Raw genomic sequence first — 20,055 nt, 5'->3', positions numbered from 1 at the left:
TAGACAATTTGTTCTGAGTTTTACAGGTCCACAGCCAGAGGAGAATTTTTTGCTTTAGGGCATACCATGCCTGTAGCTTACTTTAAGATTTTGTAGAATTTTAACTTTGTATTATTATTTATTGAAATGTTTTAAGGCTTTGCGATATTATAATGGAATCAATGTATATTAAATATGGAATAAACATGTCTTTTGAGGGGTCCAGAGGGTAGAATATGCCAGTTTGAAAATATTATGAACTCCCAAAAAGCCATGTTTTAATCCTAATTCCATTTTATGGAGGCAGCCATTTCTTTTAATCCTGATTTAATAAAGAGGCTGGAATCTTTTGATTAGATTATCTATGTGTAGGTGTGACCCTGCCCATTCCAGGTAGATCTTGATTAGCTTACTGAAATCCTTTAAAAAGAGGAAATATTTTGAAGAAGTCTCAGAAACAACAGAGCCTACAGAAATAGCAGAGGCCTCAGAGCTGACAGAAACTTTGCAGCAGAGCTGCCACAGATGCAGACACGTAGAGAACAGATACACAGATGTTTGGAGATGCTTTGAGCCCAGCAGATGTTGCCATGAGACATTAAGCAAGCCAGGACCTGAAGAGAGCCAAGGAAAGCCAAGAGATAAAAGCCTACCCTGGAGAAATAAAGTAATGAACCCCTACAGGAACACAGGCTGGAAGCAACGAAGTCCAGGAAGAAGGGACCAGTGGATGCCAGCCTTATGACTACCCAGCTGACAGAGGTGTTCCTGTCCCATCAGCCTTTCTTGAGTGAAGGTAACCTCTTGATGGTGCCTTAATTTGGATACTTTTACTTCTTTAGAACTGTAAACTTGTAACTTATTGAAATGCCCCTTTATAAAAGCCATTCCATTTCTAGTATACTACATTCCAGTAGCTTTCAAACTAACACATGATTTTATGGTCTTCTGTCTTATTGTCATGGAGGGAAGGTTTAAAGGGACTTTTGCTCGTTAATCGTGACAAAATGATTGGGTAAATTTCATATTATAGTATACTGGGTTGATTGTCCTACAGAGTCAATGTTACATTTCTAAGAAATAGGGAGGCTGAGATGACTAAATGATGGGAGATTCTTTCCTGTAGAGCTAGCCAGATGGTATTTTATCCTGACTTGGTGAAACAGAAACTTAGAGGATCATATATAGCTGATATACTCCAGAAAGTTTGGGAAATAACGTATGATCTCTGAAAATGTCATAAAGATGATGGGTTTTATTCCTTTTCCATCCTGGTCTCCTCTTTTCCCTTATGAAAAAAAATTAACACATGATTCATCGTTGTGGCCTTAGTTGATCTTTGTGTTAGGCTTAAAAGCACAAAGCAAAGTGTTGATGAGTCACTTTAACATTTCTTGGATTCTTCTTCCCTTTATACTCCTATTTTCCTGTGACCCTAAAAAGAGAGGTTTGTCTACACACGCCCTTCATTTAGCATGGGTCTCATTGCTACTTTTTTTTTTTTTCCCAGCAAGGGCAGTCTCCGGGAATTGAACCTGGGTCTCTGGCATGGCAGGCAAGAATTCTGCCACTGAACCACCCTCATTGCTACTTTTACTGTGGCTGTTTTTTTTTTTAATATAAAAACTTTATTAATTATATTGTTAACATTATTAAAACTAATAAACTATTAATAATATTCTTTATGAGTCAAAAAATTATTGTAAAATTGGAAAACAATTCAAATCAAAATAATGGAGATTATATTTTATCATAATCCTAATATTTGCTTGAGCTACTAACATTCGTGATATTAAAAAATAACCTCATGAAATGCTTTTTTTAATTAAAAAAATTTTAAAAATATAACAGCATACAAACATGAACATTCTTACCATATGATCATTCCATTCTTGATATATAAACAGTAACTCACAATATCATCACATAGTTGTATATCATCACCACGATCACCTCTCAGAACATTTGCATCAATCCAAAAAAAGAAACAAAAAGAAAAAAGCAAATTGTACATACCATATCCCCTCCCCCTCCCCCTCACTGATCACCAGCATTCAATCTACTAAAATTATTTTAACATTTGTTCCCCCTATTATTTATTTATTTTTAATCCATATGTTTCTCTCATCTGTTGATAAGGTAAATAAAAGAAGCACCACACACAAATTTTCGCAATCACATAGTCACATTGCGAAAGCTATATCATTATACAGTCATCTGCAAGAAACATGGCTACTGGAACACAGCTTTACATTTTCAGGCAGTTCCTGCCAGCCTCTCCATTACACCTTAACTGAAAAGGTGATCTCTATATAATGCTTAAGAATAACCTCCAGGATAACCTCAGCTCTGTTTGGAATCTCTTAGCCATTGACACTTTATTTTGTATCATTTCACTCTTCACCCTTTTGGTTGAGAAGGTTTTCTCAATCCCTTGATGCTGACTCCCAGCTCATTCTAGGATTTCTGTCCCACGTTGCCAGGAAGGTCCACACCCCTGGGAGTCATGTCCCATGTAGAGAGGGAGAGGGCAGTGAGGTTGCTTGTCATGTTGGCTGAGAGAGAAAGAGGGGCCACATCTGAGCAACAAAAGAGGTTCTCTGGGGGGTGACTGTTAGGTCTAATTTTAAGTAGGCTTAGCGTATCCTTTGCAGGGTTAAGTTTCATATGATCAGACCCCAAGATTGAGGGCTCAGCCTGTTGCTTTGGTTGTCCCCACTGCTTGTGAGAATATCTGGAATTCTCTACTTGGGGAAGTTGAATTTCTCCCCTTTCTTGCCATTCCCCCAAGGGGACTTTGCAAATGCTTTTTTATTCACTGTTCAAATCACTCTGGGATTTATCCTTTGCTGGGTTAAGTTTCATAGGAATAACCCCCCAAATTGAGGATTCAACCTATTGATTTTGTTGTCCTCACTGCTTGCCAGAATATCAGGCCTTCTCCAAATGGGAAGTTGAATTTTCCCCCTTTCTCACCATTCCCCCAAGGGAACTTTGCAAATGCTTTTTTTTAAATTTTATTTTATTTTAATTTTTTTATTAATTAAAGAAAAAAAAGAAATTAACACAACATTTAGAAAACATTCCATTCTACATATGCAGTCAGTAATTCTTAACATCATCACATAGATGCATGATCATCATTTCTTAGTACATTTGCATCGATTTAGGAAAAGAACTAGCAAAACAACAGAAAAAGATATAGAATGTTAATATAGAGAAAAAAATAAAAATAATAATAATAAAAAAAAGAAAAGGAAAAAGAAAAAAAAACAAAAGACACAAACAAAACTATAGCTCAGATGCAGCTTCATTCAGTGTTTTAACATAATTACATTACAATTAGGTATTATTGTGCTGTCCATTTTTGAGTTTTTGTATCTAGTCCTGTTGCACAGTCTGTATCCCTTCAGCTCCAATTACCCATTATCTTACCCTGTTTCTAACTTCTGCTGGTCTCTGTTACCAATGACATATTCTAAGTTTATTCTCGAATGTCGGTTCACATCAGTGGGACCATACAGTATTTGTCCTTTAGTTTTTGGCTAGACTCACTCAGCATAATGTTCTCTAGGTCCATCCATGTTATTACATGCTTCATAAGTTTATTCTGTCTTAAAGCTGCATAATATTCCATCGTATGTATATACCACAGTCTGTTTAGCCACTCGTCTGTTGATGGACATTTTGGCTGTTTCCATCTCTTTGCAATTGTAAATAATGCTGCCATAAACATTGGTGTGCAAATGTCCGTTTGTGTCTTGCACCTTAAGTCCTCTGAGTAGATACCTAGCAATGGTATTGCTGGGTCGTATGGCAATTCTATATTCAGCTTTTTGAGGAACCGCCAAACTGCCTTCCACAGTGGTTGCACCATTTGACATTCCCACCAACAGTGGATAAGTGTGCCTCTTTCTCCGCATCCTCTCCAGCACTTGTCATTTTCTGTTTTGTTGATAGTGGCCATTCTGGTGGGTGTGAGATGATATCTCATTGTGGTTTTGATTTGCATTTCTCTAATGGCCAGGGACATTGAGCATCTCTTCATGTGCCTTTTGGCCATTTATATTTCCTCTTCTGGTAGGTATCTGTTCAAGTCTTTTTCCCATTTTGTAATTGGGTTGGCTGTCTTTTTGTTGTTGAGTTGAACAATCTCTTTATAAATTCTGGATACTAGACCTTTATCTGATATGTCGTTTCCGAATATTGTCTCCCATTGTGTAGGCTGTCTTTCTACTTTCTTGATGAAGTTCTTTGATGCACAAAAGTGTTTAATTTTGAGGAGCTCCCATTTATTTATTTCCTTCTTCAGTGCTCTTGCTTTAGGTTTAAGGTCCATAAAACCGCCTCCACTTGTAAGTTTCATAAGATATCTCCCTAAATTTTCCCCTAACTGTTTTATGGTCTTAGACCTAATGTTTAGATCTTTGATCCATTTTGAGTTAACTTTTGTATAGGGTGTGAGAGATGGGTCTTCTTTCATTCTTTTGCATATGGATATCCGGTTCTCTAGGCACCATTTATTGAAGAGACTGTTCTGTTCCAGGCGAGTTGGCTTGACTGCCTTATCAAAGATCAAATGTCCATAGATGAGAGGGTCTATATCTGAGCACTCTATTCGATTCCATTGGTCGATATATCTATCTTTATGCCAATACCATGCTGTTTTGACCACTGTGGCTTCATAATATGCCTTAAAGTCCGGCAGCGTGAGACCTCCAGCTTCGTTTTTTTTCCTCAAGATACTTTTAGCAAGTCGGGGCACCCTGCCCTTCCAGATAAATTTGCTTATTGGTTTTTCTAGTTCTGAAAAGTAAGTTGTTGGGATTTTGATTGGTATTGCATTGAATCTGTAAATCAATTTAGGTAGAACTGACATCTTAAGTATATTTAGTCTGCCAATCCATGAACACGGTATGCCCTTCCATCTATTTACGTCTTCTGTGATTTCTTTTAACAGTTTTTTGTAGTTTTCTTTGTATAGGTTTTTTGTCTCTTTAGTTAGATTTATTCCTAGGTATTTTATTCTTTTAGTTGCATTTGTAAATGGGGTTCGTTTCTTGATTTCCCCCTCAGCTTGTTCATTGCTAGTGTATAGAAATGCTACAGATTTTTGAATGTTGATCGTGTAACCTGCTACTTTGCTGTACTCATTTATTAGCTCTAGTAGTTTTGTTGTGGATTTTTCTGGGTTTTCGATGTATAATATCATATTGTCTGCAAACAGTGATAGTTTTACTTCTTCCTTTCCAATTTTGATGCCTTGTATTTCTTTGTCTAATTGCTCTGTCTAGAACCTCCAACACGATGTTGAATAATAGTGGTGATAATGGACATCCTTGTCTTGTTCCTGATCTTAGCGGGAAAGTTTTCAATTTTTCCCCATTGAGGATGATATTAGCTGTGGGTTTTTCATATATTCCCTCTATCATTTTAAGGAAGTTCCCTTGTATTCCTATCTTTTGAAGTGTTTTCAACAGGAAAGGATGTTGAATCTTGTCAAATGCCTTCTCTGCATCAATTGAGATGATCATGTGATTTTTCTGCTTTGATTTGTTGATATGGTGTATTGCATTAATTGATTTTCTTATGTTGAACCATCCTTGCATACCTGGGATGAATCCTACTTGGTCATGATGTATAATTCTTTTAATATGTTGTTGGATTCGATTTGCTAGAATTTTGTTGAGGATTTTTGCATCTATATTCATTAGAGAGATTGGCCTGTAGTTTTCTTTTTTTGTAATATCTTTGTCTGGATTTGGTATGAGGGTGATGTTGGCTTCATAGAATGAATTAGGTAGCTTTCCCTCCACTTCAATTTTTTTTGAAGTGTTTGAGGAGAGTTGGTAGTAATTCTTTCTGGAATGTTTGATAGAATTCACATGTGAAGCCGTCTGGTCCTGGACTTTTCTTTTTAGGAAGCTTTTGAATGACTGATTCAATTTCTTTACTTGTGATTGGTTTTTTGAGGTCATCTATTTCTTCTTGAGTCAAAGTTGGTTGTTCATGTCTTTCCAGGATCCCGTCCATTTCATCTAAATTGTGTATTTATTAGCGTAAAGTTGTTCATAGTGTCCTGTTATTACCTCCTTTATTTCTGTGAGGTCAGTGGTTATGTCTCCTCTTCCATTTCTGATCTTATTTATTTGCATCGTCTCTCTTCTTCTTTTTGTCAATCTTGCTAAGGGCCCATCAATCTTATTGATTTTCTCATAGAACCAACTTCTGGTCTTACTGATTTTCTCTATTGTTTTCGTGTTCTCAATTTCATTTATTTCTGCTCTTTCTTCATTATTTCTTTCCTTTTCCTTGCTTTGGGGTTAGTTTGCTGTTCTTTCTCCAGTTCTTCCAAGTGGACAGTTAATTCCTGAATTTTTGCCTTTTCTTTTTTTCTGATATAGGCATTTAGGGCAATAAATTTCCCTCTTAGCACTGCCTTTGCTGCGTCCCATAGGTTTTGAATATGTTGTGTTTTCATTTTCATTCGCCTCGAGATATTTACTAATTTTTCTTGCAATTTCTTCCTTGACCCACTGGTTGTTTAAGAGTGTGTTGTTGAGCCACCACGTATTTGTGAATTTTCTGGCACTCCCCCTAATATTGATTTCCAACTTCATTCCTTTATGATCTGAGAAAGTGTTGTGTATCATTTCAATCTTTTTAAATTGTTAAGACTTGCTTTGTGACCCAGCATATGGTCTATCTTTGAGAATGATCCATGAGCACTTGAGAAAAAGGTGTATCCTGCTGTTGTGGGATGTAATGTCCTATAAATGTCTGTTAAGTCTAGCTCATTTATAGTAATATTCAAATTCTCTATTTCTTTATTGATCCTCTGTCCAGATGTTCTGTCCATTGATGAGAGTGGTGAGTGGAAGTCTCCAACTATTATGGTATATGTGTCTATTTCCCTTTTCAGAGTTTGCAGAGTATTCCTCACGTATTTTGGGGCATTCTGGTTCGGTGCATAAATATTTATGATTGTTATGTCTTGTTGTTTAATTGTTCCTTTTATTAGTAAATAGTGTCCTTCTTTGTCTATTTTAACTGTTTTACATTTGAAGTCTAATTTGTTGGATATTAGTATAGCTATTCCTGCTCTTTTCTGGTTGTTGTTTGCATAAAATATCTTTTCCCAACCTTTCACTTTCAACCTATGTTTGTCTTTGGGTCTAAGATGTGTTTCCTGTAGACAACATATAGAAGGATCCGTTTTTTTAATCCATTCTGCCAGTCTGTGCCATTGATTGAGGAATTCAGTCCGTTAACATTTAGAGTTATTACTGTTTGGATAATATTTTCCTCTACCATTTTGCCTTTTGTATTATATATATCATATCTGATTTTCCTTCTTTCTACACTCTTCTCCATACCTCTCTCTTCTGTCTTTTCGTATCTGCCTCTAGTGCTCTCTTTAGTATTTCTTGCAGAGCTGGTCTCTTGGTCACAAATTCTCTCAGTGACTTTTTGCCTGAAAATGTTTTAATTTCTCCTTCGTTTTTGAAGGACAGTTTTGCTGGATATTGAAGTCTTGGTTGGCAGTTTTTCTCTTTTAGTAATTTAAATATATCATCCCACTGTCTTCTAGCTTCCATGGTTTCTGCTGAGAAATCTACACACATAGTCTTATTGGGTTTCCCTTGTATGTGATGGATTTTTTTTCTCTTGCTGCTTTCAAGATCCTCTCTTTCTCTTTGACCTCTGACATTCTGACTAGTTAAGTGTCTTGGAGAACACCTATTTGGATCTATTCTCTTTGGGGTGCGCTGCACTTCTTTGATCTGTAATTTTAGGTCTTTCATTAGAGTTGGGAAATTTTCAGTGATAATTTCTTCCATTAGTTTTTCTCCTCCTTTTCCCTTTTCTTCTCCTTCCGGGACACCCACAACACGTATATTTGTGCGCTTCATATTATCATTCAATTCCCTGAGCCCCTGCTCAAATTTTTCCATTCTTTTCCCTATAGTTTCTGTTTCTTTTTGGATTTCAGATGTTCCAACCTCCAGTTCACTAATTCTAGCTTCTGTCTCTTTAAATCTACCATTGTAGATATCCATTGTTTTTTTCATCTTTTCTACTGTATCTTCCATTCCCATAAGTTCTGTGATTTGTTTTTTTCAGACTTTCCATTTCTTCTTTTTGTTCATCCCATGCCTTCTTCATGTCCTCCTTCAATTTATTGATTTGGTTTTTGAAGAGGTTTTCCATTTCTGTTCGTATATTCAGCATTAGTTGTCTCAGCTCCTGTATCTCATTTGAACTATTGGTTTGTTCCTTTGACTGGGCCATATCTTCGATTTTCCGAGCGTGATCTGTTATCTTCTGCTGGCTTCTGGGCATTTAATCAGATTTCCCTGGGTGTGGGACCCAGCAGGTTGAAAGATTTTTCTGTGAAATCTCTGCCCTCTGTTTTTCTTATCCTGCCCAGTAGGTGATGCTCGTTGTGCTCGTCTGTGTGTGGGTCCCACCATTAAAAGATGCTGTGGCTCCTTTAACTTCGGAAAACTCTCGCTGTAGGGGAGGGTTGCCAGCTGAACCGGCTTTGGGGAGTGCCAATCCGAATCTCCCAGCCGGCCTGGGAATCCGCGCGTGTGGAAAATCGCCATCCTCCGCGGCTTGGGGGAGCGCCTGTCCAAATTTCCCAGCCGGCCCGGGGCGCCAAACTCGGTGGGGGGGCACCGGCCTCCGCGGCTTGGGGGAGTGCCTGTCCAAATTTCCCAGCCGGCGTGGGGCGCCGGCCACCGCGGCTTGGGGGAGTGCCCATCCACCATTGCCAGCCGGACCAGAAAGCCACGTGTTTGTAAAGGACCCCGGTCGCCATTCTCTGCGGCTTGGGGGTCCCCGATCTAATTCTACCAGCTGGTCCGGGAGGCCGCGCGTGGGGAAGGGGGGCGCCAGCCGCCGCGGCTTAGGGGATCGCCTGTCCAATTCTTCTAGCTGGCCCGGGAAGGAGGGAGGGAGGGACTCCGACCGCCTGCTGCCCCGGCCCGGGGAAGCACACGCCCCTCAGTGATCTCACCGCAGCGGGTTCTCCCAGCCAGTCAGCCGTTCCACAATGGGGTATGCTGTCTTCTTGGTCTCTGTCATGGTTCCAGGAGGTGTTCTGTACCGTTTCTACTTCCAGTAGCTGTTCTGGGGGAGGAACTAAGACCCCCGTGTCTTACTAAGCCGCCATCTTCTCCGGAAGTCTGCAAATGCTTTTTTATTCACTGTTCAGATTACTCTGGAATTTATCTGGGCATCACTCTGGACAAACCTACAAAATCTCATGCCCTACTCAAGATTCCATATACTTATGGTGTTCAATTAAGATGTCCACATAAGTTACATTAGGAAATGCATTGTGGCTGTTTTTTGAGACAGATTAGAGCTTTTTGTTTGAAGATTCTAACTTGGGCTTTTCTTTTTGGGTAAAAATGATCCCAGTGAAATGGTCAGGAATCTGGGCTCATCTGTTTTACCCCTTGTTTCTCTATTTTAATGGTATCTGGGAACATTAAATAAGATAATTAAATCAGAATAATCTTTCCAAAGAAATTCCTTTTGATGCTTTGACATTCCCTGCATCTTAGAATTTGTGTCCTTGCTACCTGCTTTCCGGCAAAGCTTCTCGGGTTCAGACGGTGAAAGTGTAGTAATTTCTCTGGTCTAGTACCCTTTTTCTCCCCAAGACTGCTTATTTACTTCACCTGTGCTGTGTTTTCTCTTCTAGGGGATGGGGCTTGTAATTGCTCAAGCTTTGTCTGAATATAACAGGTAAGTTCACCTTCCCAGAAAGAAAAGTTCTACTTTTCATATAAATTGGTGGAACAGGAAACAGATTTGTTAGAGTTCTTGGGTGAACTTCCTTTATCTATTCTGAGAATATTCAGAGGTACAGCTGTTGCAGATGTATTTGCTCTAGCTTAGTTTGATGACTTTAGCAGGGTTATTTAAAAATTTTTTTCACAAATCTTCACACAAATAGTCCATATATTGTGTACAATCAATGGCTCACAGTATCATCACATAATTGTGTATTCATCACCATGATTATTTTTTAGAACATTTGCATCACTCTAGGAAAATAAATAAAATGAAAAAACTCATACATACCCTCTACCCCTCCCTCTCATTGACCACTAGTATTTCCATCACCCAATTTAATTTGCCCCTTATCCCCATATTATTTATTTATTTTTTATCCTCATTTTTTACTCATCTGTCCATACCCTGGATAAAAGGAGCATCAGACCCAAGGTTTTCACAATCATATGGTCACATTGTAAAAGCTATTATCTTTATACAATTGTCTTAAAAATCAGTGCTACTGGAACACAGCTCATCTATTTTGGGAAGTTCCTCCAGCTACTCCAATATACTATAAACTTAAAAGTGATATCTATATAATGCATAAGAATAACCTCCAGGATAACTTCTTGACTCTGTTTCAAGTCTCTCAGCCACTAGGATTTTATTTTGTTTCATTTCTCTCTCCCCTTTTGGTCAAGAAGTCTTTCTCCATACCATGATGCTGGGTCCCGGCTCATCCCAGGATTTCTGTCCCATGTTGCCAGGGAGATTTATACCTCTAGGAGTCATGTCCCACATAGAGGGGAGGGCAGTAAGTTTACCTGCCGAGTTGGCTTAGAAAGGCTACATATGAGCAAGAAAAGAGGTTCTCTGGGGGGTGACTCTTAGGCCTAATTTTAAATAGGCTTAGTCTATCCTCCCCAGCAATACATTTCATAGGGGTGGACTCCAAAATTGAGGGCTTGGCCCATTGATCTTGTTCTCCCCACTGCTTGTGAGAATATCAGAAAGTCTCCAAATGGACAAGTTAAATGTTTCCTCCTTTTTCCCCAGTCCCCAAAGGAGACTTTTGCAAATACTTCCTTATTTACTACCCAAATTACTCTAGGATCTACTGGGACATCACAGTAACCTGGACAAATCAACAAAATCTTACGCACTATTCAAGATTCCATGCACCCATGGTGTTAAGCTAAACTGACCATGCAAGTTAAATTAGGTAATATGCTACCCAAAATATAAATTTTGTACCAAATAAACATCTCTCCCTTTGGTCTCACACGGAAGTTGAAGCTCTAAACTATGAATGATATCTTTTACCCTATATTCTGATCTGCCTTGTTCTATCCAGATCAGCTTCCTTCATATCTCTAGTCAAAGTCTTATCCTGTTTTCAACTTTTTATAAGCATATCCTGTATAGGGTACTGCTGACTTTCCTAGCTTCAGAGCTCCAACTCTGAGTCTTAGGTATCACATAAATACCTGAAGTTTCTGGGAATGACCAGGTTATATACAAACAGCTCAATATCTCAGCATTTAGAAATAAGAGTTATAACTTCTGAATATATGTGACTGCTGTAAGAACTTACAATCTAGGACCCTTAATAATAGCCCCCAACCTAATAACCCATGCTCTTGACTTCAGTTCACCAAGTTTTTATATTATAGTTGTAATACGAGTGAGGCATGATAATATTTGTCTTTTTGTATCTGACATTTCATTCAGCATACAGTCCTTAAGGTTCATTCACCTAGTTGCATGCCTCCCAACTTCATTTTCTCATGCGGCTGCTCAATAGTGTGTTGTATATGTAAACGCCATAGCTCCCCCTTCCATTCCTCAGTTGTTGTAACCTTAAACCACAAGGGTTTAACACAGGGGAAAAGCTTTCACTGAGTTAGTGTCCATCTTTTGTTTTAGCAATTAGGCACATTCTTTTGCAAGGTTTTTTTTTTTTTTTGCAGAGCATTTTAGCTAATTTTCCAACTATAAGTAGGTGCCTCAATTTAATGGAATGTATCATACAGCTTGTCACTTTCTATGTAGAAAACATTGTGATATACTATTTTTTGTACTCTTAAGAAAAAAAAAAAAACCAAGGAGAAAACATGCCAAGTTAGCTCTAGTTTAACAGATGCTTCATTTTCATCAGAAATTGACTGCAACTCCCCAGAGTCTCTGTCTGTTCTGCGTGTTTTCTTCAATGATGCTTGCCTTCCCTGTTGCTGTGGATGGGAAGGATCTGGTATTCAGTGGATGGATACTAGAAGTGTCCCTAATCCTGATAAAAAGCCTGGCAGGACCTCTCGTTTTCCTCTCCAGATTTTTCTCAAACACAATTGAATGTTGGAGCTTTAAATATGTTCCATCTCCACAAATAGTTTAGCTCACAGGTTTTCTTCTTCCTTCTTCAAAAACAAACAAGATTTTCACTGTTACAGCCTTAAAGTAATTTCACTGTCACACTTTTCAAGTAATAGTCTATTTTGGAAATAACTGGATCAAACATATGTTAGAGCAGTTTCACACTTTTGCAGTTTGCTTTCTGAGTCTCTCTCAGAGTGGCCAGGCATTTTAGTATACATAACCTCAAAAGCAGATGGATGCCTCTTAGCTTACAAGGGAAACTGCAGTGATTGGATTATTATAATGCTTCTGTATTGTGGAGTCAGTGAATTCAAAGAGTACCTTGTCCTAATTACCTGGAAAGCCAAGAACAAAGACATACTTGATAAATAATACTAAAGTTGAATTTAGTTCTTTTTGTTCAGGCAATATAAAGACAAGGAAGAAGAACACCAGAGTGGTTTTTTCTCTGCTTTGACAAACATGGTAAGTCCTACATGTTTTTTCTCCTGCTCAGAAATACATGACGTCTGCAAGGGTAAATTTTTGAGGTGATGGCATGACAAGGGGAGAGAGGCTGCTTAGAGCACATTTTAGTGCGAGCTGTATCTCTTTTTATATAACGACATGAGACAGGGAAAAAGAGACCTTTGATTTCTCTGGGACTGAATTTTTTAAATTATTTAAATTTGTAAGGGTAAAGAAAAGGTACACATCAAGCCAGACTTTGACTTCCTAAACTGTTGGCCCTGTGGAATACAGAATTGGAAGGTTTTGATACGAGTGCTTTTTTGCTGTCTGCTGTTGCTGCTTAAGTTCTTGTAGCTGGTCCTGGAGTCAAGGGATTGTGGCAGTGGCTGTGAGACATTGCTCTAAAGGTATAGGATCTGGACCTGAAAGGTTAGAAGTTTAGGAGAGTTTTGATACCATTTGTAAAACTAGAGTAGTTTCTCAGTCTCAGTACCACTGGCATTTTGGGTGAAATAATCTGGGGCTAATCTTTTAGGGGGTAAATCTATGTATGTTTCCTTATAAAAGTGCTCAAATGCAGACAGATTCAGAAAATCAGTTTTCTTGGGTGTTAGTATCCAATCAATTTGTCCTAGGGAAGGATGATTTTTGTGTTCATTATAAGACACAGAAACTGCCCCTATCCTCACTACCAAAAAAAGGAAGAAAGAGGGAGATGTTTTTTTTTTCCTCCAATGACTATACATTCTCTACTTCTCCCTTCTAGAGCCTACTCTCAGTAAATGATCTAATAAACTCTTTAACTCTGAAGCATAAATGAATAAAGTCTGAGGCTGGAGCAGTATGAGTTCTATATTGGCGTTTCTTTTTTTCTTTTTTTTTTTTTCATGGGCAGACACTAGGAATCGAACCCAGTTCCTCTGGCATGGCAGGCGAGCATTCTTGCCTGCTGAGCCACCATGGCCCGCCCTGTATTGGCGTTTGATTAGGAAATAGATATAATTATATTGCTCCCAAGGATTTTTGCCTTTTAGCCAAAAGGAAAAAAATCTTTGTACCAAAAAGATGAATCTCCAGCTACAAAAGTGTTGGGCATCAGTAAGCAAGTGGAAAAGGTACTTTTTAGAGGGGTTGGCAACTTTCTTGGTGGCTCTGATATCACACATATTAGATGCAGCCTACTCCATTTTCCTATTTGGCTGCTCTGACTAGGCCACAAACTAAAGATTTTCTGATATGATAAAGATGGAAATGGATCTAGCCTAGACATTTCAGGTTTGAAATCTAAATAGCCCTCTGAGGATAGCTCTGTGTTAGATGAAGTCAGTCTGCTTTCTTTGACATTCTTCATGAGTAAAAGCAACTTCCAGAAAGCTGCAGAAATGATGAGGATGTCTAGTTAACATTACTCAGTGTCAGTGGTAACTAAACCTACAGACTGGAAAGGAGAGCTGTATGAAAGTAGTGGGATTTTTTTAAGCCCCTTTAAGTAGAAGATTTAAGTATTTAGTAGGGTTCTCCTTTCTTTTATTATACTTATTACTTAAGATTCTTTTAATATCTTTGAAGTAGGTTTTGGTGTGTGTGAGACTAGTGTCCACAGTTCCAGTTTCCTCAGGCTGGAGCAGTTTATTTTTTCACTGATAAGACAGGGTTGATAAGCACAGACTTCTCCCACATCTCCTTGCTATAAATCTGCAATTCCTGTTTTCTTCCACAGGTGGGCAGCATGTTCATAGCAGATGCCCATGAAAAAATCTCAGTACAGTAAGTACTGGCATTCTTATGCTGTAGCTTGATTTTAGTGTGGGCTTACCAGCTGTATTGGTAAGCCCACACTCGTGAAACATTACCTCTTGCTAATCCTTCACAGATTCAAACTGTTTTGTTGATTATCAATGTTTCTTGGGTTTTAAACAATAATGGACCCTTTGGTTTCATGTGTATTGAGCCCCAAGAAGCTGAAAAACTGTTCCCCGTATTTCTGGAATGAAATGAAAGAGGACTGGGTATCTGATCCAGTTAAATACTTAACTGGATTGGGATTGAAAATTGAGAGGGGAGATAGTGAATGAAGTAAATAAAAATGGGTCTTATGGAATTGAGGTTAAAGCCTTTACTCCTCACCTGTACCTACTTTACATTGTCTAAGAAGGAAGTAAAAGGGAACATTAGATATACAAAAGGATTGAGAATGAGGAGCAGGGGTGAAATCTTGTTTTCATGATTATACTGTTTTAACTACTCTACTCTCTTGAATTCATTCTCTTGTTTAGAACCAATGAGGCCATTCTTCTGGCACTTTATGAAGCTGTTCATTTAAATCGCAACTTCATCACAGTGTTAGCCCAGGTTGGTTGCCTTAAAAACCCCAATCCTTACTCTGTCTGAATTTCATATAGATTCATTCCACAGGAAGCCTATTTGGCTATGCCTCTTTAGCATTTACTTCATGCTAATCTAAAAATAGTTATCTTTCCATCTGATGCTGCAGTGGGTCTGAAAACATGCAGAGTAAATAGTTTTGACAAGTTTATTGATTCTGTTAATCCAAATGCACTGAGATTACTTCATTTTGCTCACTGAAATCCCTTGGTAGTATCTGTGCATTTGGATTTTTATCTCAGACTTACTGTTTTCTAAACCACTGTGAATTTATGTTATAAGTGGGAAAACAGATGTTGGAGAGGATTTGGAGAAATTGGAACATGTATTCACTGCTGGTGGGAATGTATAATGGTATAGTGACTGTGGAAGATAATTTGACTCTTCTTTAGAAAACTAATTATCGAGTTGCCCTACGACCCAGCAGTACCACTCACTACCCAGTATATACCCAGAAGAATTGAAAGCAGTGACATGAACAGACATTTGCACACTGATGTTCATAATGGCACTATTCATAATTGCTAAAAGATAGAAACAATCCAAGTGCCCATCAACAGATGAGAGAATAAACAAAATGTGGTATATACATACGATAGAATATCATGAAGCAGTAAGATGAAATGAACATCTCAAGCATATGACAGCATGGATAAAACTTGAGGACATAATGCTGAGTGAAATAAATCAGACACAAAATGATAGATACTATTATTTCACTACTATGTAGAATATAGGGGAACTAGAGATGCACAGAAGCTAGAGATGGGTGAATGGTTAGCTAATGAGGTTGAACTTAAGTGTATGAAAATGAATAGTAGTGATGGTAGTTTGTTAGTGGGTTGTATTAGTAATATTGCCATATTGAAGATGAATATGACTGAAAGAGGTTGTATAGGGCCAGGTATCCCACTGATTAACTCTACAAATATAAATCAGTTCTTGCATGAACTACTTCAAAGGTATGAATCTTGTACAAGTCAGTAATTGAGAGTTATAGGGAGAAAACTACTATCGCATGCTGTGGTCTGTAGTTAACTGGAGGACATCAACAGTACCACAGCAATATCAGGGGTAAATAATTAGGGGTGGAGAGGACAAGAGTTAAGGGGAGGTTCAGATTTGGTCTTTGGTGAGGGTCTGTTTATCTGTTATTTTTCTCTTTGAAACAATGAAAATAGTCTGAAATTGATATTGATAATTGTACAACTAAGTGAGGATACTGTGAGACATGGATTGTTTATTTTGGACATTATCCATAACGCCCAATGAATGGAGGGTCCATGGAAGAGTATAATGACTGAGAAGCAGAAAGGCAAACTGTGATGTATACATATGGTGGAATATTGTGCAGCTACAGAAAGGAGCAAAATCATGAGGGCATACAGCAAAGTGATTGAACTTTGGGGATATTATGTTGTGCAAAATAAGCTAGAAACAAAAGAATATAGTATATGGCCTCTTTTAGGAAATGTTTATAGGAAATTGAGGCCTAGTATAAACTCTTATAGCAGTCACATTTATTCCTGAGCTTTTAGTGTTAATTTCTAGATTCTGAAATGCTGTGCTATACATGTATAATCTGGTATTTCCCTGGAACTGTGAGTACCTGTGTGACATCTAAGACTCAGAGTTGGAGTTCTGCAGCTCTGAAAGTCAGCATTGCTACATACAACAACTGTTAATGAAACTAAAAAAGAGATCAGATGTCAATCAGAGAAAAGAAAAAAGTTGATCTGATTGGGACTAAGGTAAATCAGAATACAGGGCAAAGGATGATACTATCTGTATTATAGAGCTTCACCTACTGAATGAGACCAAAGACAGAGATTTATTTTGTCCTAAATGTAAATTTTCTGTAACACACAATGTAAATCAACCTGCCTGGATAGCTCCTTCTAGACACAAGGGGCCCAGAATGGGAACAAGGGCTTCTAATTCTGTATAGCTTAATGCAATACCCAGATACTTCCCAAGGTATATTGGGCAGATAATTAAAAAGTATTGGCAACATCCCTTGAGGGATGGGAGAAAAAAATATGGAACTATTAAACTTTCCCACCTGGGGAACCCCTGGTAGTTTCTCAAACATTAGAGATTCCCAAATTAATTGACCAAATCCTTGATCTTGAGGCTTGCTCTTATGAAACTTATTTCTGTATCAGAGAAGCTAAGCCTACCTGTAGTTATGCCTGAGAGTTACTTCTAGAAAACCTCTTTTGCTGGCCTCTCTCTAAGCCCTGGCCTGCAAGGAAGATCATTACCCTTCCTTTTTTTTTTTTTTTTTTTTTTTTTTTTTTTAAAGGAAAGACAGAGAGAAGGAAGGAAGGATAGAAGGAAGGAAGGAAGGAGGAAAGGGAAACATTTTTAAACATTTTCTTGTTTTATTGTATTCTGTTTCTCCGTTTTTGTTACATGGGGTGGGGCCGGGAATCGAACCGAGGTCCTCCGGCATAGCAGGCAAGCACTTTGCCCGCTGAGCCACCGCGGCCCGCCCTACCCTTCCTTTTACATGAGATATGACATTCAGGGGTGAAATTTTCCCTGACAATGTGGGGTATGACTCCCAGGGTTGAGCCTGGCCCTGGCACTGTGGGATCAACAGTGCCTCCCTGTCCAAAAGGGGGAAAAGAAATGTAACAAAATAAGGTATCAGTGGCTAAGAGATTTCAAATAGAGTCAAGAAGCTATTCTGGAGGCTACTCTTATGCAAGCTTCAGCTAGATATTACTAATTGCCGTGTTTGCCAACCCCCAACCAAATACCCTAAAGATCATCTAGCTCTATCTGAGATTCTACAAAAGTTTCCTGAACTAAGCTTACTTTCTGGAAACCTAGAACCTCCAGATGGTTCCTAGGACCAGATAAGCCCTGAAACCCAGAGGGGCCAGCTCTCCAAGAACATCAGCTAAATTCATCCCTTACTGTTGACAACCATTTTCAACATGAAGAAGTTAGAGTGGGCATAGCCCAAATATCCCTAAAGATTGGAATGAGAATCAAAGAGAAGTGTTATTACAGAGACTATGGGACGTAACAAATGAGTATGACTGCTGAATTGTATTGATATTTCTTTTAGTCTCCAGTGTCTTGGAGCAGCTAGAAGGAACAACCTGAAATTGTGGAATTGTAATCCATACCAAACATTGAAATCTGATCCATAACTACTTGTTAAAATGTACTTTCAACTTTATTGCTTTTTTGTATATATAGTTTATATTCCACAATAAAAATGTTAAAAAAAAAAGTGGGTGTTTGGGGTCTGCTTAGGAGGATACAACAGTTTTCATGACTGATAACATAAGAAACTTTTCCCACTGTTTTCACTATGTTCCTTGTCCACTCTCTGAATTCTATAAGTGATTTTAAAAGAAGGGATAAAGATGGTAAAAGGCCAGTGATGTTGTTGGGAAATAGAAGTAGTTGCCACTCAGCTTAATTCTCAGTAGCTCACGTGGCAGGGATGGCTACAGAAGGTCAGAGATGGAAGTCATCTATTTTGATACCCATGGGTGTCTACACTCTGTCCCTGTCTCCTTCCTCCATACACTCTTGTTTGTTTTGAAATAGGAAGGCTACCATCTGTATAACTCTTTTTATAGCTCCTGGTATCCTCGTCGCTCACCTACATTGGTTAGCCAACTATGTGATCAGCACAGCAGCTTGTAGATATATGTGTTTTAAGTTTATCTGCTGAGAGCAGTCCCTTTCCATGTCCAAGTAGGAGTGCCAGTGTCCTTGTAGAATCATCTTGTATATTTGTAGAATGATCTTGTATATTTGTTTACCCTTGTATTTTATGTCTCTGGTTCTGCAGAAAAACTTATATAATGGCAACATAGTTGCTTAAAGTAAACCAGTCCACAGAGCTTTTTATTGGAGTTTGGCAAGTAACAACAATTTGGCAAGTAATCAGGTACTCATGGGGACTAAATGCAGCAACAGTCCCTCCTCATTGAGCTTTTTGCCTAATTATAAGATTAGAAATTTAAGGATGTTTAGCAAAGGATACTAAGGGAGAACTGGATTTTATTTTTCTTACCCTTCTTTTTGCCCTTTTAGAATCATCCAGAAATGGGTTTGGTGACGACCCCTGTCAGTCCTGCTCCAGCAACCCCAGCCACACCACTTGGGACTACACCGCCCTCTTCTGATGGTGAGCCAGCACCTCTTTTGTTTTATTGATTAATATGAGCTTGGGCTTTGCAGGGTAAACATAGTTGTGTTGAAAAAAAAACCAGTTCGTTCAGTTAAGAAATTTGAAGTACTGTTCTTCAGGACTCCAGATGCTCTTAAGAAAACTTTGGAAAAGATGTGTGCTTTTCTCTCTAAGAAAGCTATATAACTCTAGCTTGTCCTCCTCAGAAAGTGTCATAGAACCATGGAGTACTAGATCTGAAAGGGACCTTAAAAGTGAGTAATTCTTCACTTGCCAAGCACTCCAGGTACTTGGGAGGCTCAGATGAGCTATTTTATGTAATGTGTAACTTGGGAACTTTAAAGCACTGAAATGTAAAATAGATATGTTATCTCATATTAACAGCTTATAAATGAAGGAATTGAAGGAAAAGGAAGCAGTTTGCCTAAGTTTAGTTAGAGATAAGACTAAGAACTGAGACATGAATCAGGGCAGGGACCATGTCTTACTTTATTCACTGCTATATGCCTAGCACAGTGCCTGGTATGGTAATTGCTTAGTAAATATTTGTCGAATAAATGAAACTTGGATTCACTCACTGTTACATGTCTGGTAGCTACTCCCAGTTGGAAATGACAGGCTTTGAGATGTATTTTAATTAGGAGTTTGATGATTATTTAAAACTCTTCCCTCTAAAAACAATAAAGAAACATTTTTCTTTTATAAATCTCATGACTGAAACTTAAGGTAAAATAAGAAAAATTATGAATTTTGCCTATAAAATTTGTGTCACCTGTGATGGTTCTCTTGTAAGCTAGTGTGTTTGATGGAAATACCTTAACCTAAAAGTAATTAACATTGATACTTGATGTTGTATTACTTAAATACTTAAATCTTAACCTCATTTTAGGTAAAGAAGGGATGGAAATCTGTGGTTC

The 20,055-nt window shown here is 38.3% G+C and overlaps 1 protein-coding gene across 6 annotated transcripts in view; it reads left to right on the top strand.

The window, feature by feature from the left end:
- ARMH3 (armadillo like helical domain containing 3) overlaps positions 1-20,055 on the top strand; it is a 365,667-nt gene that overhangs the window by 113,699 nt on the left and 231,913 nt on the right. For all 6 annotated transcript variants that reach the window (XR_013161708.1, XM_077125817.1, XM_077125814.1 and 3 more), the window contains 5 exons: positions 9,695-9,738; positions 12,549-12,609; positions 14,315-14,361; positions 14,871-14,946; positions 19,042-19,135. Coding sequence is in view for 5 of the 6 variants with exons in the window: in XM_077125817.1 (XP_076981932.1) it covers positions 9,695-9,738; positions 12,549-12,609; positions 14,315-14,361; positions 14,871-14,946; positions 19,042-19,135 (322 nt within the window). In the remaining variant the exon portion in view is untranslated. The remainder of the gene's footprint in view (positions 1-9,694; positions 9,739-12,548; positions 12,610-14,314; positions 14,362-14,870; positions 14,947-19,041; positions 19,136-20,055) is intronic.

This window comes from Tamandua tetradactyla, chromosome 13 (assembly GCF_023851605.1).
Source record: "Tamandua tetradactyla isolate mTamTet1 chromosome 13, mTamTet1.pri, whole genome shotgun sequence".
NCBI classification, from domain to species: domain Eukaryota; kingdom Metazoa; phylum Chordata; class Mammalia; order Pilosa; family Myrmecophagidae; genus Tamandua; species Tamandua tetradactyla.
Note: the sequence above shows the minus strand (reverse complement) of the source record. Positions and strands in the feature narration are given on the sequence as shown.